Source organism: Varroa destructor, unplaced genomic scaffold, assembly GCF_002443255.2.
Source record: "Varroa destructor unplaced genomic scaffold, Vdes_3.0 BEIS01000005.1, whole genome shotgun sequence".
In the NCBI taxonomy this organism is placed as follows: Eukaryota; Metazoa; Arthropoda; class Arachnida; order Mesostigmata; family Varroidae; genus Varroa; species Varroa destructor.
This window is the reverse complement of record NW_019211458.1, coordinates 24622186-24645840: the sequence shown is the minus strand read 5'-3', so window position 1 is coordinate 24645840 and position 23655 is coordinate 24622186. Positions and strand designations below refer to the sequence as shown.

At 40.7% G+C, this 23655-nt stretch overlaps 1 protein-coding gene across 17 annotated transcripts in view; it reads right to left on the bottom strand.

Moving 5' to 3' along the window:
* Mctp (multiple C2 domain and transmembrane region protein) overlaps window positions 1-23655 on the bottom strand; it is a 73378-nt gene that overhangs the window by 30198 nt on the left and 19525 nt on the right. For 12 of the 17 annotated variants that reach the window (XM_022806908.2, XM_086990053.1, XM_086990054.1 and 9 more), the window contains exon 2: window positions 3307-3666. In XM_022806908.2, coding sequence (XP_022662643.1) covers window positions 3307-3666 — 360 coding nt within the window. Of the gene's footprint in view, window positions 1-275; window positions 2824-2849; window positions 2902-3306; window positions 3667-16169; window positions 16465-23655 lie in introns of those variants that run through there. The other 5 variants (XM_086990056.1, XM_086990057.1, XM_086990067.1 and 2 more) reach the window with 4 other exon arrangements.

Here is a 23655-nt window from a genome sequence, read left to right as displayed (position 1 = left end):
ATAAGAAGGTAAAGTAGTTGTAATCTTGTGATTTTTTTTGGCGACGCCGATAGCGCCCGAGTGGAAACCGAACTTGACCCATTTCCTATTTTTTTTTCAAAATACAACAATGATACTGGGCAAAGACTTCTACCGCTCAGCTTCATTACTATTTCATAGCTACAAGCACATCTAATACACCGGTAGAATTAATCAACCACACTATGAACCGCAAGTGGATATAAGGCTGATCCGTTATCACCAAGAGGTAAGTACGAACAAAAATGCTAACGAACTTCAGCAACAACTACATTACGACGCGTGAGGAAATCACTATCACATAGCTAAAATCACTGTCAGCAGGATACCGTGCATAAGATCGTCAGCAGGTAACGATCCCCATAGCACCGCCGTGCAAATTAGGCTTAGAAATCTTCATCACAACAACTATTATCATCAATGCATAAAACTATTTTGTGACTGGGACGTAACCGCCTGTTCTACCGCCATCACTGTTAGCAGCTTAAACACAGGTCCCATCTAAGTATTATCATTAGCACGGGTTGGGTAACGAGTGATCGCAGTCTTGGTCGAAAGATGATCACAATACGCAAATGCGCAGCCTAAACCCTTGTTTCTTCCGAGTCATCAGGCCATAGCTATTGACAGATATGTAAGATACAAGAACGTTAACACCAGACGGTGGGACTATTAGCTTGAGCTGAACAAAGGCTCTGCCAGGTCAGCAGTTATCGACTATCTGACCAGACACAGACAGAAAGACTGATTTTCGAACCAACCGACGTACTGACTGAGCGCAGCGCGGAACTCGCCACGATCGAGCAGGTCCAAGCGCCGCCGAAATGGCTCCCAGAAAGGAAGGTTACCGGCCGCGCAGCTTGTCGAAAAGCCTACAAATCAATCTCCTTTCCTGCAGTCATCGTATTCGCCTAGACGATTGGCATAAATATATACATATACATAAGCCCTAAGATAAATAAACTATCTCATCTGTTGAGACATAGATTCATTTATTTTAAGAAGCTGCCTGCCCCTCATCGTCGACAATTACTGACACTTTGTTCTTCGTTGAGCTAATCAACACTAAATTTGAGTAACTTATATGCAGATATTTACCCATATCACTACGTAACGGCACCCGACAAATATAGCAGGCTAGTACTACAAGCTATTATATGTTAATATCCTGCGTAATGTACACGTTTGCGAAGTACAGCATAAATGAAAGGCAAAATTTGGTTCTTGCTTGTCAGAATCTTTTTCTGAAAATGAAAAAGGAACTTAAATGCCGCGCAATAATGTGCTTCTGACGTGATCACTGGTTTCGGCAAAAGATCAGACAGAACTCGTTGGTCTCTAGAATGGGTTAAAAGCACAAAATCAATTGTGCCAAGATAATTAGTTACAATTCAAATAGCCCAGATGACATTGGCCATACTTTTCTCTACCAAGCAAGTGCGATTTTCATTTGATAGATCGAATAGTTGGGTCGAATAGTTGGGGTGTCATGGCTACTAAGAACTATCTTCAGAAAAAAATTAGCCGGATAAAGAAAACGGTTAGTAGGCAAGCTTAAAATGTAAAGGTTTGCAAAAAAATATTTCGTATTAAACAATAGTGTTTATGCTTTTGGTTAGACAATATGGCGCAATTATTATCTTTTAAGCCTTTTGAGTGGTGTGCTAGATTTGATATCGTAGATAGGATTTGTTTGATTTTGATGCAGATGAGGCTATATCCTATTCATCTTGTTTCAACAACTTCCAAAAGCTGTCGATCTTTACGAGAGCACAGACCGCTGGTACGAAATGAGAACGAGGAATAAACTGAGAAATTACGGATCCACAGCTTCAGCGTTGCGGCGGTGTACGCTTTTCAGTACAACCACGATATGCTCGCCTGACTTAGGCTTCGGAGACACAGCGAGTACAAAAGTTTGGGTTATTTACTTTATCACATGATTGAGGGAGCTATCTAACATTTTTTGAATTGATTCACTTATGATTCTTCCAGCTTCTTGTTCCAAATTCTAATTATTCAATGTTTTTGAGAGAGGTCCATTACTATAATGCCCCGCTAATTATAAAGTTACATATGCTCCAAAGGTTTTTCCTATCGAAACTCGAAGAATTTGCTTCTCATGTAAAAATTCCCAGATACGCCCCGAACATTAATTTACTCAAGGTTTCTTCCGACTCAGACGAGACTATCACTGTTCGATAACCCGATGCGTACTTTTTACGTATGTCCTTCACGAGTAATTGACTTCACCATAAATTAGCAGTATCACAAAAGGAGCTTGACCGTAGTGTTAACCCTTTGTAGGTTCTGTTCTGGGACGAGCTCCATTACCATTACATTACTATAGCCAATGATGGTTACAGCTTATTTTAGGCGTCGAGTCGTTACAATCAGTAGATAGTATAGACCGTTTGACACTTGCAGCGTAAAGCTCTTACGAGGCTGTAGTTCCTGCCTACCCAATGGAGGACTTTGCTTAGGTTTTAAATCGCGTTAATAAAATTCAACATAATTTGCTGTTATGCCTGCTGTAATAAATATTACTGAGCTCAATTGGTCACACAACCCGTGTTATTTGGATCTTCGTGGCCATGATCTTAATTTAATTAAAATTATAAAGACGATATTGCTCTGCTTTAGTTATTGTCTATTTGACAGAATCTACTATTGAAGTTAGCTAGTTCCAATCAATATTCATTCGCCTTACCCGCAATCATCAAAACTTGAACGGAAGTCACGATTTAATAAAGGGAAAAAAGTGCGATAATTAGTTTTATTTAACTTCATATGTTAATAAAGCTTTAACCATATTATGTGCGTCCACATACCGGGAAATATCTGAGAACATGAGAGCCTGTGGCTGCACCTTCCCATTAGCAGCTAGAAAAGGCAGAAATATTGTGACGGGCGCAAAAACTGCGTTAATAGATATTTGGAACATCTAACAATCCAGGAATCCAAGAAACTTCACCGCTTCGTAAATGGACATTATTAGGGCAATACAGAATAGTATATTATAACACTTTTCTCCAGAACTTCATGTCTGAAGGTTAGGCAAAAATCGTCTCGTGCTGTTCCATCGTAGCTGCATCAAATCGTGTGTACCTTGAGTGGGTACAGTTCGCTTGAAACGGTTTGACCTTAAAGCCTTGCGCAGGCTCAATCAAATAGAATTGTTTTCAGTCGGCGCACCTAGTTAAATGTTGAGCAAAATTATAATCAATATTCTGGCAACTAGTGCTCCTATTAGAAGTTTATTAATGTAGTAATAATAAAAATTCATACCCGAACACTGCAATGATGATCGATCGCTGAGTCTCCTCTTTGGCGAGGTAGCGAACCTCTTCAGAGTCGATAACATCGAGGCGATCTTCTTAGATTTGAAGTTAAACTTCTGCCAGTGGCCTCCAGAACCCGTAGCACAGCTTCCGCTGCCCTGTGTGGCTGGAACTGCACCGTGGGTCGGCGTCGATAGAACTGATGGAGGCGATTCACTTCCAGGTCCAAAGCTGCCCGACCCGCTGGTCGATGGTATAGAGTAGCATAGAGGACTTCGAGGTTGACGCCTCGTGGCCACTGGACTGCTCTCACCAACTCCTGCGATGGTTCCAACAGGGAATTCATCGCTTCCACCAGTGACGCCGCCTGAAAGGAACGAACGCCGAGATCCTCCGTAAATTAAAAATTAAGCGAGTGCACTTTCAGTAGAATGTATTCAACTTTGTTAGGTGCATCACTAAGTCTGAAGCAATGGCTCAACGGCCGCTCCGAGCATAAAACTCGAAGCATCTTTTAGGGTGGACTACAGAGGCTAACGTACAGTATCAATATATCTGCGTAAATAATTCTGGAATGATTAGAAATCATACACTTTGGGGGTTAGTTAAGGTACTGGGTTCCCTAGCGAAATAGGTGAAATAGGGACATTGAAAGGCGTAGTCGATTTTTACGCATGACTGATACAATTAATCTAGATTAAAGACCGAGTCAGTTGTTTGTATAGATTTAAGCTGGGCCAATGTAGTAGAATATACATCTTGATTTCATTTGCTGTAGTTTAGCATTGTTAAAGTTCTTGTAAATAAATAATGCTAAATGATGTGTCGCATCTTACAACACATTTAACACCATAATTATTGTTCACTATACCCGTGAAGTCTGAAGGTGAAAGGAAGATCGAGACTTTGGGAACATGGCATTTTCTCAAAACCGGAAAATGAAGTACACAGATCGTGAGAGGTAGGAATAGATTACGGTTTTTCTGATAAACAGGTAATCGATGTACTCCCTTCGTTTTATCAGCGACCAAAGGTTGGTCAGCGCATATTTTTTTTAAGGGTTTACCGCTTTGGTACAATAACGTAAACACTGGCAAAAAGTAGGGTTAGTTGTCGACCAACTGGAATATTGAGAGCATAACTGCGATGACGTATAGAGTCTATATCTATCTTGAATTTCGGTTCCGTAGAGCTAAGCTGACTGGCGCACGTTCGGTGCTGCCCTCTTCGCACGCTAGACAGATGCAGACTTTGCAAAGCAGTAAATCTGCCCATTTGCCGGGTATCTCGGCTGGTAGAGTTGGCTACGATTAAGTACTGTCTTCGGGATAGCTTAGTGAATAACGTATTCGTGCGCTAATCTTAGGGATAAGTTGTGATGTAGGTTCGAACCCAGGCATAGATAGACAGACATCGTATCATGCTGTGAGCCAGCCAGCCAGCCGTCTCACGGAATGCCAAACGGCGATATCGGGCGTAAAACTCGAAACATAGAGGCACAGCAAGGCAAGAAAGGCTTTTCTCGTAGAGAAAAAGGTCGCTGTAGAAATGGCGCAAACTGAACTTTCGAACAAAACGATTTCTTCACCTAATAGCCAAGAAAAAACAAAATTGTGTGTGTGGCCATCTTCTATTGAAGACATTAGGATACGCTGAACGTTCTCTGTAAAGGAACGACCTAGATTCATAGGATTTCTGCTGTGGATCATGTCTGAATATTACGGTGGATTAGATTTCAAATGCAGGAGCACTTCGTATATCCTCATGAAGTACACCGCAGCAATAAAAGTTATGACATATCTAACGAAAACGTATAAGACAAAAGTAAAGCGGCCTCGACATCTTCTTGCCTGTATTATTTTCAGCGTTGATTGATGTAATAACACAACCTCTCCTATCAGTATTTGTCTTCAGTTTAAAATAAGAATTTCAGTTGTGATGTTTACTTGTACCTACAGCGCTTAGAATGACATCATGGCGGTAGTACCATAGTGGTAGGCCTCATATCTACCAGAGGTCTGCCAAGGCCTATCTGAGTCAGTCTAACGAGGCCGGCATTAGCAGCGAAGCCAAAAAATAAAAAGATGTAATAAATAAATAAATATCGCAATCTTTATCCGTGATCAAAAAACTTGAAATGCTTATTACTCCTAAGAGGTACTTGACTGAGCAGTATTTCTGATGTGGGGATTAGCGCGTTGATATAATTTTTCAAAATCTGTGAATCGATTCCGGCTTCTGCTCGTAGAATAAACCTCGCTTCTATAGGAAACGATAAGTACGTTCTTTAAGCCATGATGTTATTCCAGTCGCTTCAAGCGGAGTGCATTGGGTTCGATCATTTATGGTTCTCTAGCCACTACATAATGCAAAATGTAATTTCTAGAACGAACCAGATACGTTAATATGCCTCAAGACCAAACTGTTTAGCATTAGCCGACTCGTAGTGTCCATGGCTGCTTGAGAATAACAGTTAACACAGAAAGGCAAACCTAAATGAATTTGTGTGTATTTTAAACGAAAAAGGGTTCAATACTTTAATAGCTAATACTTCTACTGTGTATATTCGAAGACCTTATCTATAGGAGCCTGTCTATTGGCATAGATCATTCTGTTATCGAGACAAGTGTCACAACCAACTGTGCTCATTTAGAATGAAAAAATACCTTCTATAATGAATCAAATACTGGAACGTGAAAGCGTTAGTAGACGTCGTACGTACGATGTAATCGCTGGCGTCTACGGCACAAATCTTCAATAACCGTCTCCTCAAACGGCTACCTCGCCACAAACAGGCATTTCAGATCGTTGGCCTTCTGCCGTACGGACACTATGCTATAGGCTAAGGCTCATAGCGCGACTCAGCTTGGTGAACATTAAAAGTTATTAGATCTACGGCACTTGCAATTTAAGGTACGGGCGGTGAAAAATACGCATACTTTACGGTATATTCCATCGTTCCTAAACGTTTTCCTGGTGTTGTTGCCCTAAACAGCACGCTGTTGGCCCCTTGAGATGCTGACTGTCGTCGCATATATGTTCTGGGATCGAGTAACTTTACTTGATTGCCAACACACAATATGAAGAAACAAGCGGTGCATGCATTATTTTGTTTTTTTTAGCTTGACCTTAATCGGAAATAGGCCTAATTAAGAGTAACAGATATATAACTATGCACTGAAAACACATTAATTAGACGCTATTAACAATATCTGGCGCGTATTGTACCGCTCTTTTCTTTAGTTCGTTAGCAGCGCTGTTGCCTGCGATGTTGACTACGAAACACTGGCAGCCAACGAAACCGATGGGTTCTTTGCCTATAGAAAGATTTGCATCATTTGGCACACATTTTTAGCTTATCTAACATTAATTTGCTATAACTCTATCAACCTATTTTCTGAAATGTTTCCGCAATGCACGCAGCCTTCGTAATTCCGAATGTCAGCTAAAGGGCAGCGTGCAAGGATATTCGGTGGCCGGGTTAAAATACGGCCGAACTAAAAACAAAATAAGGCGCTTTCTTGCCTTCCTTGTCAAGAATATTTTTCTTTCAAGGTCACCAAACAGCGATTTGGTCCTTTACAGTGACTTCTCGTACTAACATCTGTTGAATGCTTATGTCATTGGTCCTTTCGGTGCCCTCGTTTTACAGAGTCTGCCGGTGACTGCCTGTTTGTTGGGGTGTGAATTAAGGGCATTTCACACTAATTGAACAGCAGATTATCGAGACTTAATCTTGTTTTGCCGTCGCTTGTAGGCTTATCGTGCTTCAAAAACACCTACTGCCTAGGGCAAAACAGCTGACGAAATTTTATTAGATTATTATTGCCAGATTGTATATATATGTATATATAATAGGTGAATTTATCGAGAAGTAAATATTCTTACTTTATCCCTTTACCGATTATAATAGATGATTGTTATTTTTTATCATTGAACGGTATGTGCCGCTGATAGTATGTACTTTTACTCAGAACAGTGTTGCGGTTGATCGGATTCTTTAACGGTATCGGAGTTGGGCTGCGCTGAATCATCAGGATGGAGCTTGTTGCGTTAATTCTAAATAGCGTGGCCCCATTTTAACCTTCTATTACAGCGTCTCATGTTCATCGCTGATACAGAGGCGGCTCGATATGGAGAGAAAGTATGCGACGCAATGGAGAACTAGCTTCGATCTATCTCCGTAGCAGAATCACGTTGGAACAATTTAATTACGTCGAATTGGGTGTAAACAGAAACCGCTGCCAACTCGAACTGGGTTTTCCGTATGCATGTGATATAGCCCAAGGAGATGGCCATACATACTATTATATAATGGTCCAAACAAAAGGTGCTACGTTTGCTGAATATTAAACTTTGTTATTTTACCATTTGTTTCACCTAACCGATATGATGCCTTTGGTACAGACAGCGCTTCATGATTGCGTTTAGCGAGTTCCAGTGACGAGCCGATATTTGAACACGTCTTAACCAAAATGATAGCATAGGTTTAATTAAATTCAAGCATCCGTGACCTTTCGACCTTGCTTTTTTTTTTAATTTATTTACAGATTTCTAAAGGAGACAGCACACATTTTTATACATCCTATCTTATTCCTGCCTCCGGTCGCGTGCGACTGTGCCATCAGCGTTCATTTGGTTACTCTTTCGTCCTTTTAAAGTGTGCGTGAACCCCTAAATTCCTCGCTTGGCTAGCGGACAGAGATGTCTTTCGCTGTTGATAGAGTTCATCGATTGTGTAATACGAAATATTTATCACAGAAGTGCATGTTGATACCTAGACGGTTTGACGCTGGTCCAGCTTTCATGTAGAAAATGACTGCGACACTGTATACTACCCAATGATGTTTCAGGTACTGTTGTAATTCTATTAAGCTTTTGCTTCGTAGTCGACCCTCAGGCTTGGCATGCTTCATTGTGTCCGCTTCTGGAGCTTCGCTATGACGGTCGGCCACTCGTTGTACTCCACTTAGAACGATTACGACATCCGCCATGTTTAGACTTTTCAGGACAAATAAAGTGCCGTCACCGATAATGTTTCTGTTTTTAGGTATTTTGTAATGTCGAGAAAGATTCTTTATAGATGTTGGCTTGTCTACAACACGATCTTCGGCGCACCATAGTCGGCTCAGACCTTTTCCCAAGAATCCCGTCTGAGTGATTAGGCAATCGTTAACAAAAAGAAAAGCTTTAGGTGGCACTGTAGATGAAAGTTCATACTCATTAACGTCAGGCGACAGACACGTTATACACTATCGGTGAACAGATAGTAGTCTACTTTCAGAATACAATCTATTTGGTGCGAACAACCCTTGTTAGATAAGTTTAGCCGTTACATATGAGAACAGACCCGAGGCTGTAACAAAGCAGCCGATGACGGTACGCCGCGAACCAAACAGACGATTTGGCTCCTTGGATGCGCTTTGTTTATAGACCAGCATTAGTAGACCATTCATTCAGTTGTTCATAAATACAAGTCCAGCATAGCAGATGGCGAGAAGTACTCCGTTAGCGTAAACTTTTCTTCTCATAAATAACAAAGGCATGTATGTCTCGGTGAATGCATTAGAAAAATTGATTGATTTTTGTTCTCGTGGTCGCAGATATGAAGCATCATCAAATAGGCGTACTTATCAATATATTCATTGAGCGTGACTCCAAAACAGATCCACTTCGACAATCAGTCAAATTTCGAATCAAACATGAGCCTTAAATTCTCTAAGCCGTTGTGCGGATCGGGTTCGTCTCTTAAGCTCGCCGCAACATGTACTTGATGCGACTGCTGGCCTCCGTGGGACTCCAAAGGTGAACGGCGTGAAACACCGATGGCCAGACATCCGAACGTAGGTCAAAAAGATATATTCATCTTTACTCTAGATGAGGTAGACAAAGTTAGAGCATAAGCACTAAACATCGACATGGTAAGCTATCATGATATGCAATGTCCCGGAAAGAAGGCTAGCGTTACCAATCTTCGTTCAAGTATTAATAATAAGTTCCATGTAAATAATGACATATGCACAACTAAATTATCTTTCTTTATTATGAAAGTTGATAAACGTGTTAGATAAAATAAAAAAAAAAAGCAAGTCATATCAAAAAAACTGACTTATGGAGCCGTTTACATTTCTCAGTCATCGTGTTTTCAATGCCTTTGTCAACCCACATCAAGACAGAATAATTTCGAAATGATCTAAGCTAATTTCATACTCCATGCACGGGGTCAATATAAGCTTGCAAAAAAATGATGACAAGTAAATGATATTCGAAAAAGCATATTATTCGAACGATCTATAACATGACACAGGCGGTATGAACCTACGGTCTATAGAGCAGAAACACTCATATGAGTTTCCCAATAAATTGATTACTTTATATAATAAAACCCATTGGAAAAAGGTCTTATTGTCGAGCCCGGAAGCGATATCATTTCAGTACTGCAATAATGACGCGATGGACAAATCTTTTGTGTTAGCTTAAAAAAGACCTACAGATATTTTAGAAAGACAATTACTTGGCTTCTAATAGAGCGGGGAAGGTAAAGCTACCTTAATAAATGAAGCCTCTTTCTCTCTACAAAGCTTGTTTTAATATTAAGGACAATCCGTCGTCTTCTTAGACATAGAGCACTTATATATGACACGTACCGCGATTTGTACAATCCCTAACACTCAAGACAAATTCTGTTCAATATAATTAATCCACAAACCAGCGTCTACTACAATAAAGAGAATACTTAAACTAGGAACTACAGAGATTTCTAAGCCGTTAACCCATTTTTATAGACATTGTTTCATTAATACTGCCCAGTTAAAGTTGTTCTTCTAGTTCTAACTAGCGCGATCTATTCAATCGGTTATTCGGACCTATTCAACTGTCTAGGTGTTTGTCGGTCACTCCTAGAAATTCATTTGTCGTGTGCCTACGCCCGCGCGGATATCGTCCTAAGTCCCAGCTTATCAAGTGACAATGACATAGTCATGGTGGTATATCAGTACAACAGGCTACTGATATACCACGGGACTTTTTCAAGGTTTTTCTTGTTACTATCACTGTGACTGTTGACGTAACAAATACAATGGACTCTATCGTCTACTGTGGTTGGTCTATTAGTTCTCAAACTATCATGTTGACAACGGACAATGGTCTGTATATCTTTTTACCGGTGGTAGGGCTGAGCTCCCATTATCACTTTGGTAGGTTGATACCGGAAAACCGAACGATTATCACCAGTTCTACTTCTGCTGGGCCCCCCAGCAGTTTTGCAGGTTTCGTCGTAGACAGCTATTTAGTCGAGTGAATCAGGAAAATATTATTATTGTTAGGGACAATGACAGCGTGCAGAACATTGGGGAGATCATCTTTTTTCTGTCGGGGCATTGTTCTCACTCTAATGATTGAAGTACGACGGTTACGTTTCGGTCCGAGAAGCTCAGGTAGTATTACATATTTGTGTTCAATACATTGGTTCAAGTAACGGCAATGTCACAGACATCCGCTCCGTTGATCCGGATGGCAAGCGAGATATAGTTAGGATTGTTTGTTATTATCATTATAGAACTTTGTGCATTGCAGTATACTTTAACTCCGTAAAACGATGTAACTGTTATTAATGGTGGCATTCAGTAGGGAATACGTTGTTTGCATTGTATTCAAGTCAATGTCTGGAACGGGTACAGATTGTACTAGAAAAACATAGCTGGAAGCCAACGATTAGATAGCAACACGTGACATGAGCTAACTGGAAATAAACGTGATTGCGTGAACAAACCCTGTCTAGACAGAAACAATCAAATTGTCATGCAGGTGTCTAGTGAGGCGTAATTAGTAGATAAATGTTATTTATATGTGTCCTGTTTGAAATGGCGATTACGTTACAATTCATTGGCCTATTTTGAAATGACGGCTATTTTTAGTCTCCGAATTGGTGTCCGGGTTCGTGATTTGAAACGTACGCGGGCGTCTATTTATCGCCGCGATTTCGTCAGAGTGTTACTGAGTACCTTTGCGAGTTCGGACATGTTGATAAGGCTTAGCCGATGCTACCTAATTAGTCGTCTATAGAGTTTCCATCATTCGATCAACCAATTCCTACCGGCTTTGAGTGCATCAACCATAAATGATAAGATAAATGAAACCCTAAATGACTACTACTAACCAGCAGAAAAAAGTTAATGCCGATTTCGGTGTTTCTACCTGGATTGCAGGACAAAATCGGCATGCTTCGCTCAGATTGATTATATTCTGTGTTAATGTCAAGATTTAAGTATTTACAATGAAACTGAATTGAAAAAAAAAAGTATTATAATGAAAATTGTACGTACATTATTAGTAGGAATTGTTTCTTAGCTCGTCTCTTTCACTCACAATGTCGATGTATTTACATGACTACTCTAACCCTCTGTACAGGCTATAGAAATGGCTCCACCTTACGAGTGGCATATCGACATCATTGTATACTCTCTACTGTATCGGCTACGTGAGCCTTAGACATGTCTTTGCTATCGCCAGCGGTTGGCCTTTACGACTGCTATTGTATACGAATAAGACCCTAAATCCGTGAATGTCTGATGGCAATACGACATGAGCCCAAAAGCGCATATGCATGTCCTGCTTTGGCGAAAGAGGACCTTCGCCAAGTACATATAGCCAGCTCAAGGTCAAGGTAATGGAATGCCTAAGTCATTCAGTAACAAGAATTCTGTAAGCCAATGTTTGAGAATCAGCTTTCGCCCCTGTCAATATTTGCTAATTGGTACGAGGGATACTATATTAAAAGATAATAATTCGATATGCGGCTGCCTCAGACCCGAGGTGGATGCGTTATTAAATAGCTGCGGTAGAAGATCGGCCCGCCATCCGGAAGCATCAGCAACAAAACTGGACAAAATTGTCTGTGTAATAAGCCAATACTGCACCAATAGTCAATCAGTGCATATGCGTATCAGTGGTATGTGGCATATCAGACATTTAAATTTATACGTAAGTAGAAAGCTTTGCTTTGAAGGAACGCTCCTTCGACTTCAGATACGTTTTGATCGAACACGATGTTTGGCCTTGAAGAATCTTAAGCTTGCAAGAAGGCACATACTTTGCTATATTTCCTAGTGCAAAGATGACTCTGAGGATTTTGAAAAACTCGATTTGAAAATGACGACCTTACTTTGCAATAGCCTCACTGGAACTGGACCCAATTATCATGCTGTTTTTATCGCATTGGAACTTTATTGTCTTCAATATTAGCGGATCGTAAGACATTACATTGGGGCAAAACCACCTAAATTATCCGCTGGGTCTATTAGATTTTTCTAGGGTAACTATTCTCGGAGCGTTTTGTTGAGATTCGTTCTAATGACCGACTTCGATATGACCGACTAATATTAGAGCCTCAAAGTTACGATCACGCTCATACAGGTTTGAAGTAATCCTGCTACTTCAGGCTTAAGGTGACTTTGCTGGCTTTACATAGAAAGTACCCGAAAGCTTCAGGCCCTGTAGGTATTCAACTACGAAGGCCAACTTTAGTTTGATCGGAATGGCAGACAGGGGTGGAAAGTTTGCCATTCTACGTGCATTTTTGCAAGACAAAAGGTGATCCTATTTAATGTGCGCTTCTATATGGGATGAACTTTTCAGTAAAATTGACAGTCACAAGCTTTCTAGCTAACGATAGTCACTCTATTAAGAGACGTTTTCATTTGTTTGAAAGTTACTACTGGTATTCAGAATTTAATAAGTTTCAGTCGAAAGGTGACTGCTGATTATCTTAGCTTTTGTGGCGGTCTTTCACAGCCAATTTCGAAATGTTGATAGCGCTTAGTACTTCACTGTCATGGATGTCGAAAGCCCGAAGGAAAATGACTCCGGTTTGTAACTTCAACGAGGCTCACGGCACCTCCTCAGGCTTTGAGAAAAATTCGCTGTTATTGTCGTTGTGATTATCACTGTTATTATTATTATTATTGCAACTACTATTGTTGGCCTATAAAATCGTATACTGTTTACTCTCGGCGTTGTGGCAACACAATATCCTTTAAGGATAAGCAAGCGAGTCTGAGTATGCCTTCGGCCTCAGTCTCCTGCCGCGTTACAAGTACCCCCGTATAACCACTGAGGTCGAGCTTAAGCTGTCACAAACTGATACTTAGAGACGACATCGGCAGATCCATTATAAGAGTCCGGCACCTTTACCACGTCGGTGCATTCGATTTTGGCTTAATACGGAGCATAACATGTGGACCTTTAGGTGAATGATTAGCCAAGGGAAATTATTTTTCCATATCCGCACGTTCAGTTCAAACGTCCCAGCCGTAAAACAAAAAAACTGGCCTAACCTGAGAGCTTGACGTCATGTTCCTTGTAGCACACCCTATTTGTGTGAAGGACAAAATGTATTGCCGCAACAATTCTTCGCTGTGATTAAATCTTTTAGTATTCGTTTTAGTAGATGTTGAAACGCTCGACTGCATGAGAAAGATATCGAATGGAGTGTTCGGTTGCTCTGTGATCTAGTACAAGTGGGTTGGGGGGTAGCCGTCAGTTCTTGGAACCATTCACAAGTTATTCTTGGTAGAACTGGATTTATGTGTCGAACGTGATGTTCGCGCGTTGATGGTCGATTGGCCTCCTATAAAACAGATTATTTCGAACAAGCGGTATTCTTCAGTTCTATTCGATACAAGCATTATAGAGAAACAACATTAATGCTATGTGTTTGTAATAGATCTTTGCTTCAGTGAGTATGTAGTATACCTATGAGAAAATTAGTTCCGCCAATTGGACGAATTCATCTTTTCTTTGAAGTCGGTTTTCGCGACTGTCGCTTTTTTCTAGCAACCCATACATATATTGTTAACAGGGTAGTAACAGGTAACAGGGTCATCATCTATGCCGAGCGCCCTCTCATGTTATAGCACAAGTTAAACCGATACGAATGACTCAAATGAACAGTTAAAGGGATTGCGTAATTCTTGTAGATAGTGAGCAAAAGGAATAGCGACGGTGGAAATATAATTTTGCATAAATTTTCGGAATAAATTTGCAGCGGGACGTAATTCACTAAAGAGTATACCAAATAGGACATAAAATCAATGTCGATAAACGGCCCATATTGTAAAGCACCCCACTTCTGTCATCTACAATTTCGCATTACATTTATTTTGAATATTTTTGCCAGCTATCGCGGTTACGGCCAGTTGCGTCAGCTCTAAGGGGCTACATTTCGAGTTTTACGCTCGGTATCGCTGTTAGGCTGGAAGCCAGCCGACTGGCGGTAAACATGGAGAGGTTTAACGGGTTGAGTAAACGAAGATGTTCTTCTGTCGAGATTTGCCCCTGCCAAAGGGGCTGGCCCAACAACCGTTAACGACAATGATGAAATAGTGATAGCATCGGGTCGATGTATGCAAGTGCCTACAAACTATTTCTTTTATCTGCCTGAGGATTCAGGCCACACGCACGCATTGTGGTGGCGTAGTTTGTTTAGCTTAGTGTATAAGTCATCACATCGAAGGAAATCTTCGGGCCAAGCAAATGGCAGAAGTGCATACGAGTTCTCGATCCCTGTAAATACATCGTTGGCCTGTGTAAGTCTGAAAACTTAATAATGCTTTGTGCCTCCATGCAGATATTAGTGAAGGTTCAGTTTCTGAGCCGACCATGAAAAACCAGAGACAATCACACAGAGGCTACTAAGGTAGACGACGCCCTGGGCCTGCACTAAAAAAACTACCTGGCGCTAAACAACTAAGCAGAAGATTGAAACTGCCCGGCCGCTCAGGTCGAAGGATTTCCTCTGTTGATTTTTACGTCGAGGTCCTTTGAAGACAGTATCTAGACTAAGCATTGTGATGCAATAGGGATCAGTTTGATAGTGCTCGTCAAATCGTCGATCAAGGTTCGACTAGAAGATTGAAAAATGTATATTGGAGTATAAATAATGTTGTCCACAGACCGACCGAATTCGCAAGACAATCTGGGTAATTTTAAAACAAAAAAAAAAACTATAATTAAAGCATTCGCTACTCATAATAAAATTCACGAGAACGTTAGGGGTCAATGAATCATCACGGAATGGGGTAGCGTGGCTCGATAGATAAACGGAAACGAGTGGTAAATAGAACGTAATCAAACAGACAATTATTATGCGTGTGTCAATCAGCCGGCCAGATCATGGTCTTAGCATCATCTTTTATAATAATATCTAACATTATAATAACATATAATACGAAAATTTGTTGTGACGGTATTCAATCGCAGCTGCTGCACCTTGTGTTTATTTGACTTCAGAAATGTTATATGAGAATTTTACGGAGAAATTTTTCAACCCTAATTTGGTTTGCGTGTAAGGAAAACTATCCATACCACGAATACTTAGCAAACAAATTTGTTCTATAGTAAGTAGCTGCCACACTGAGCACAAAAAGCACTATGTAACGATGCAACGATATTGTCATTGAATAGGACCTGTTGATAGAGGCTTTGTGGCGACCTCTCGACCATAGTGAACAATACTTTATAGATGTGGGAAGGGGTCAGTTACGTCAGGCGTCACTGCATTCGTATGTGTCTGTTTTACAACGCGCGTGTTACAATATAGGTTTACACAATCGATCTCAGAGCGGTCACAAGCCCAGAATAGGCTATCGGTGAAATTGTCCCTCGATTCGAAAAGCTCCAGTGCGCCCAGCGTTAGAAAAATCTAGACAACTTGGGCCTAGTGGTCATTTTGCGTTTGTCATATAAATGTGTACTCTGAACCTATACAACGTCTCCCTATAACGCGGAATATCGACTTCGTACGATTATTTCAAGGAGTGAACAAAAATTTCAAATAGGGCGATACGTAATTCCTACGATTTCCCAGCTCACCTCGACGGATCTGATTCTTATTCGCTGTTGCCTGGTGCTTCGAACAAGCCATGGCCGAAGGCTATTTTTTCCATGCTTATTGCGTTCTCTAGGGTACTAGGCCCTAAAAGCGTCGCGTGGTGCGGTACCCGGCAAGCCGTTGGATCATCAAGATGTTACGACTGAACAGGTAACAGGTTCATCAATGGTAAGTGAACGAGATCGACAGCTGCGTGCCCGGCAGCCCGCTCGCTCAAGTCCTGTCGCCAGGTCGTTATATCTCCTATCGGATAACAAAATGATCCAGTACTGCCCGCTGTCAAAGAAACACCATAAATAAAATAGCCGATGTTATCGCTATCTGTTAAGAGCTGGTTGAATCAGATGTCGGATGTCGTTGTCTGCTGACTCATATAATTGTTCCCTGCATAACGTAACAGCTATAGACAACAGTTGCTAACGTAATTTTACACGAACTTCCACATTCGTAGAATTAATAGATTTTAGAATCTGATAATGAACATCTATGAATAGGGCCGTCGAAGCGAAAAACCCACGTAAAATCGCAAGAGGTAATTTCTTCTTAGCAAAAAAGAGGGTATCTTCATCTCAATGCTGGCCTGCTCGAGTACGACCAGGGGTACAGAACAGATACTACGTTTTCAAAAAGAATATGAAAGTTAATACAAAAACTTTATGTACCGTAAGAAAAGCAGCCCAGAAAAATTTTTTCCAACGGAGTAATTTGGTTACAGCGTACTAGTTAATGGTTTCACCGTGTTATTTTTCTGTTACTGTTCACTAACCCTATACATTTAGTGCAGTCTCACAGGAGCTACCTTGTCTCACGAAACAATTTCCTGACCCCTGTAGATATCACTTCTCGTCGTCGACGCTATTTCGGTGTTGACTTATGCTACCGGTGCATTCTCCGATATAGGAAAGTTACATGTCGCATGATTGAATTTCAATATGGTCTGAGAATATGAAAACAGTTTATACGTACACATGTACCTTGCCCCATTCCGATGGTGAAATGCTATTGGAAGACGGCAGTAGATCACCTCTATGCAACAAATCAAACCAGAAAATCTCTCTATGGTAGCCGCACACTTTTCTTATGTCAATAAACTATGTGCTTTTGCTAAGAGGATCCACTAAGATATACAAGCGGTGTATAGATCTCCGTTTGACACAACCAGCAATGTATCAACGAGAGACTAATGAAATTACTATATCCGTTGGGTCTCCTTAGCAGGAAATGTATCTAAGAAAAGCAGGTTTTTTTTGGTAGTCGGGCATACCCATGACCTGACAAATCGTGTACATAAAGTATCTCATATTTCAGATTGTAATGTTGCTGTAGAAATAGGACTTTATTGCTTATTATTCAATTTGATCCAAGCCTCTAACTTACACGGCCTAGATATAAGTAGAAGTTGCTCATATATCGGCACATATTTACTGTTATATAAATTGCGCCTAAGAAATGGCTTTACTAAGTATGCCCGCTGTAGTAGAGGTGAGAGATATGAACGCAAACGGAACTTTAGATCAGGTCGCGAGCTTGTGAGCGCTTTCTGCGACATTGTCCATAGCATTTATTTGTGCCGATAAAAAAAAAACATCGAAAGCAATTTCCGATTATCAAGAAGCTCTGATTTAATTTGACCAACGTGTTAGACCGCTAACATTTATATGTGTATGTCCATGCCCATTTTATATCAAAACATTAAGGATATCAACGTTGCCTGAATTGAGGGACGCTCTTACTCAAAACGACTACACACTGTAAGAGTAAATTAAAAAAAAAAAAACAAGAACCTCAAGATTTATGAAAACTGGATAAAGGGAAGGTGCAAGGAACGACGTTTGGTCTCGGACATAATGTACTACATAAAAAGCCTGTGCTGTGCTGGGCATGTAACGCAGTATGCAAACATCTTTGAAATTCATTAATAAATAAATAAAACGGCAACGTACGCCATGGAGCCAGGAAGTTTCGCATGAGGTCTAGAACGCTAAAATAAACAGAAGATTTGTTGAATTGTAACTGGCAGTCAAAGTGATAACCGTCATAAATGGCAAAAATACTAATTATCCTGATTACCAGAAAATCTATCTGCAATCGGGATTGATTATAATAATTAGTCAGCTTCGACGAGCGGAAAAAATGAAAGATGGCTTAAGAAGGATAAAATTCCCACCAGAACGATTAGTGTCTGTATCGTAGAAGTATGCGCGGAAATCAACCCAACTGGCGGCGTTTTTCACCGATGTTACCCCCCTAATTTCCGTGAACGATTTATCTAATGTTATTTAGTTGCTGATTAAACTACTACATTACGTTTGGCTAGACGTTGTCACTCTGTTTACTGCAATATTGGAGTCGGGTAGAAATCGAATTCGACTGTGATATACCATCAATGATTTCTATAGGAGTGTAGTTATTTTTAATTGTCGGATATATGTTTTTAACACGCACTTTAACATGTGTTTTTCTATTGGAAGTTAAAATATCCTAGAACAGCGTGGTACCATCCTCCAGTTATATGCCCATTAGAGTTCTAAAGCGTTTTAAATGCAAAGCATCAGCCAACGGTAAAATCCGGTAGAGCAAAAGAACCTTTTTCACAAACGTGCTCTCTTAAGGTTTGTGTAGGCAGTTAGAATTGCTGACGAAACAAAATAACATAGAGTACCGAGCTCGCCATTCCACCGATAGGACCTTGAGTGCCTTCAATCAGCAGTCGATAACAGGTTCATGGAAGCTTCTGATATGACACTTTGACAACAATGCTGTCCGCAGCGAAAATGACAAGTCACCCTTCCATTTAACTGTTTTTTTATGATGTCATCCAAAGCTGAAGTAATACAGTGTCAACTAGTAAAAGATTTACTGTATATTTTCCGCGACGCAGGTCATAAATTACCATTACATAGCACGTACCTCATGGCTCTTGTAGCATTCCGTTGGGAGCCTCGAGAGCCAGAAGCTGCGAAACACTTCTAGCCGAGAGTTAGCCAAAGAACAATTCTTAAGATCATTAAAGAACACAGCATTTCGAGGTAGACTGCTTTAAAGCAAAGATTTATATCTGAGATTGTGGTTAGCCAAAAGGAGGTTACACACGATGACGTAAATTGGTCAACAAGGAACGAAATAATTATCGAATTTCTTAAACAGTGTCAAATTAGAACCAAATTTAGGATTGTCTGCAGGGCTTAGAATATGAAGAAGGGTCGAAAAGCTCCAAATAGAAACAAACTATTAGATTAGTGTAAAAAAAAGGAACACTGCGATTAAGGCTGACCTGTGGTCCGTCCTTTATGATCTGGTCTGGTGGTGCGGATCTAGACTTTTTGCTAACCACTTCGCCAAGCCCGAGCATATCGATAAAAGGTTGTTTTCTAAATCGAGGTTGGGAACGGCCTACGAGGTGTCCATCATGAGATGACTTTTATGGGATAAGTGGACCTCAAACGGGGCCAAAACGGTTCGCGGCTTGCCCTGGTGTATACGCAGTCAGTTAAAATTCTTTGCAGTTAACATTTTCTACAAGCCATGCGCGCCAAAAGGCAGCTATCGCAAAGCTTCATCATTTCTACTTCTTCTCTTTCTATGCTTCTTGCCGATTGGCCAGCGACGCCTTGCAATATATAGGGGCGATGCAGCGGCTATTATGATACAAGGCTTATTTTCGTCACCATGTTCAACGAGTCATCAGTCAATCAATACGCCCGTAGCCGTGTCAGAAAAGGCATACTCAGTTTGGCCGGCCCGACAAATCCGATCAACGCATGCGAAATGTTCCAACAGCAAGTTGAAACGTATGATAATGCAGTGATGTAGCGTTTCATAGAAATTTCGTCCGTCCCAGTGATGGCGCAGTGGTATCATGTTTATTTATTAAACTTAAAAATACCTGAAGGTTTGAAACCGGAAGTGAGCTTCGTGATGGCGTAAGCCGTCTTAAAGGATATCTAATGTAAATTGTACCGGTCGTAAGATTCGAAACATCAGAAGCGCCATCAAAACGACGACTGAACAGGCAGTTATCGTTGTTTTACTTTAGACACATTCGTAGTTATTGGTTGGCGTCGTTGTGTCCTTATAAACATGCTCATGATCTAATATTTTTTTTCAATATCTACAATTAAAATGAAATATATATAAAAATTTCTCATTTGTTGTACATCGATACGCATTAGAAACAAACAGGACACCTGTATCGTTTGCTACTGGGAACTCTGTGTTATCGACTCGAGCCTGCAGATCCTCCCAGAAAACGAACTGTTTCATTCATCGCGCAGTCACTACCATCCCTGATCCCGCAAATTGTCCAGTATGTAACTGACGGGATGAGCTGACCTTTTTCTAATATGCCAATGCTAAAAATATTGCGGTGATAATATATGAGAAAAGACTAATTACGGATACTAGTATGTAAAATTGGTGGGTATCACAGAATATCACGGTATATCTAAACAGCCTCATAAGTATTGAATAGTATTATTATTTTATAAGACATTGTCTAAAGTTCTAAAAAAAAAACCTAATTATTATCCTAACTAGCATTTTCGATAAGGCGAAGGTCGAGAATCGACTTCGTGTCGAAGGAAAGCCAGAAGGGAGTTAACTAATTTGCTTCTATTTAAATTCCTCGAAACTTTAATATTAGATTTGTCTACCGGTACCGTGCAGATCGGAATCGTTTCAAATGCCGAAAACCGGCCAAACCCGGCCCTGCACTTGGGTCTGTCACTAATAATATTACGACAATGCCTCAATCGGAATATTGTTCTTCCATACACTTGGAAGCACTACGTTCTTAAAGATGCGCCGAAGGTTCCGCACGATATTAGCAAAGAACCAGACCCCATATTTTTAACCAAAATACGTCTGGTTTTTGCTGTATGATTCCCTATTGTGCGTAACTGCACCAGTTCAGGCGCAACACGGCAAAGGTAACTTAACGTAGCGTTGTGCCACACCCCATGTTGTTTCTCTTAACACTTTATTCAAGGTCGCCATACCTGTACAACGCAAGCCTTTTGTAGGGTCCAACAAGTCCGGATTGTAGCTTAGCCAGCTGAATGTGCAGACTCATAAGCTAAGTTCGCGTTATAAATTCCCCTGATATTTAAATGGGGTGTTTTGTGGAAGGCAGCTCTTTCAAGGCATTCCCGTGGTAAGTTAGCGGGTAACATGTCTGTATGTTAGTCTTAGGGACACGTTGTGACTCAGGTTTAAACCCGGGCATACGGACAAGCTACGTTTGCTGCTGGGAGGCGTCTGTGTGATAGGATGCTCAACGGTGTTACCTGACGCAAAACTAGGAACATAGAAGCCCTTTAAGGCAGACGTATTGCTGTTTTGATTCCTGAAGCATTAGATATGCTGTAGACCTTACTGCTTTAACGCGTTCAACCTAAGGTCACAGTGAAGTTAAAAAACTGAATTTCGTAATTATATATTACGCATTTTTAAATGCTTAGCAGTTCAAAGCTTTTGGATTAGATTTGCCGATCCCTCTGCACAACGTTTAATAAAGATGGCTAAAGCCAATCACACTCTGATTAAACCGCATTTTCATAATAATATTTAATGCTAGCCGCTGTGTCCTCATCGTTATAATGAATGACGACATCAATATATAAAGGAAGGGAGGGAGGAAGGAAGGTATCTACCTCAAATATACAATATCTGACATAGACCATTTCTATACATTACGACGGATCACCGTTCACGTCATCCAGACTGGAGTAGATCTACCAACGAGACTTCCATTTGATTTTTTCAACCTTGTTGGAACGAAATCATAGTTATTGTGCAGTTTTTTTTTTTTTTACTATTTACAGAAAATTCTCCTCAAGCTACGAATCTCTGGTGGCAACCTTCTGGAAAAAGACCACCCCTAATTGTATGCTACCCTGAGAATTTTACAGCAAGACACGGTGGGCTCATGGCCTACGGTGATGCTCGGCGTTCACTCGGAATTCAACTAGTGTGCTATTGTTCGAAATAGAAAATTTTATTTTCGATATGGGTTGCCTTCAAGACTAAAGTTTGTCAGAAAGCTCCATTAGGCAAAATTGGGACGAGAGACTGCCCTACCACAATAAACGACCAAGTGTTCCAAGACCACACTTCCTGTATAGCACCAGCTCCAGATGGTAATGCAGCTGAACGATTTGAGCCAACCGCTGCATAGTTCTCAGAAAGTTACCCTGCAGGTTAAATCACTTGAATGGCGTTTGAGTAGCTTTTGCAGTCTAATAAATTGCCTCTAGACAGTTTCCTGACGATTTGCTATAACGCTAAGCGCAAAAACAAACAAATATTTTTTAATAGTTGCTTTTTTGTAAAAGAAAACATCTATTTTTTTTTTCATTAATCTTTTCATTGGGGCTCAAACAGTGAGCATTCTATATAGAAAAGCCAAGCGATTGTTGAAACAAATATTCCTGCTGCAACGGCTTTTTAATCTGGTCTGAAAGATTTCGTAAGTTGGCATTGGCCGCCATTATGGTTACGATGAACGACAGGCAATGTGTCAGCCTATCGGTAATAACCTTTGAGCGTTGTTTAACTAGTTATCATAAGTTTACTTGCCTTATTCCTATCTTGGAATTGACAATCCGCTGGGACATGGTATAGCATAGGCACCATTGTGTGTCTTCGGTTCGCTGTTTGCCCTGCCTTGATTTCAAAGAAGACGATATCTCAGAATTTCGCCCATTTATAAAACTAAGAGAGTAGCTACATCGAGGGTTAGTATCGACTCTCAAACAAGGCTTCTTACTAATAGGAATTATGGTTTTTCCTAATCGGTGTATTCGTATGAGGATTTTTTGTGCCTTACGAAGACAGTTCGGCTCTTTCCCAAGCGAAGTCGAAGGCATCGACTTTTCGATCCTAAACCAACCACAATCTCTCAGTAATTATGGCTTCATAATCCATTATAAGAAAATTTAATCTGATCCTTTTATGGTGAGTTTGGTGGTTCCGGAGATGCTGTTCCGAAAGGAGCAAAACTGCGATGAGCCGCCCTCGACGCAAACAAGTAAAGCAAGATCGAAAATTCGATCACCTTTTCTACAGAACAATTATATTTACAGCGCTCTGAATTACACCGTAGTCCGTAGCAAGTTTAAACTATGTACAGTATGTTTGCACATGGGCTGACTTCGAACATATGCGGAGACCGGGGTTGCTAGTAGCTGTAGCGTTCGTCTGTAAACTGCCCGCGAAGTCGAAGAAAAATGCAATACTGAGAACAGCTGCCGGCACTTGAAACTCTCTCACCTTAGTCGAACGGGTCCTATTCCTAGACCAAAGATGTTAGCCATCAGAAACTATGGTTTGTTACCGTTTTAATCGACTGCGTCCCAAGCTTGGTCTGTGATCAGAGCAGTTTCCCAGTTGGCAACAAGCAGCATCGCAGATTCATTGTAACTGCTATACTAATACTACGACTCGCTTTTCGGTCATCATTCCAATCAG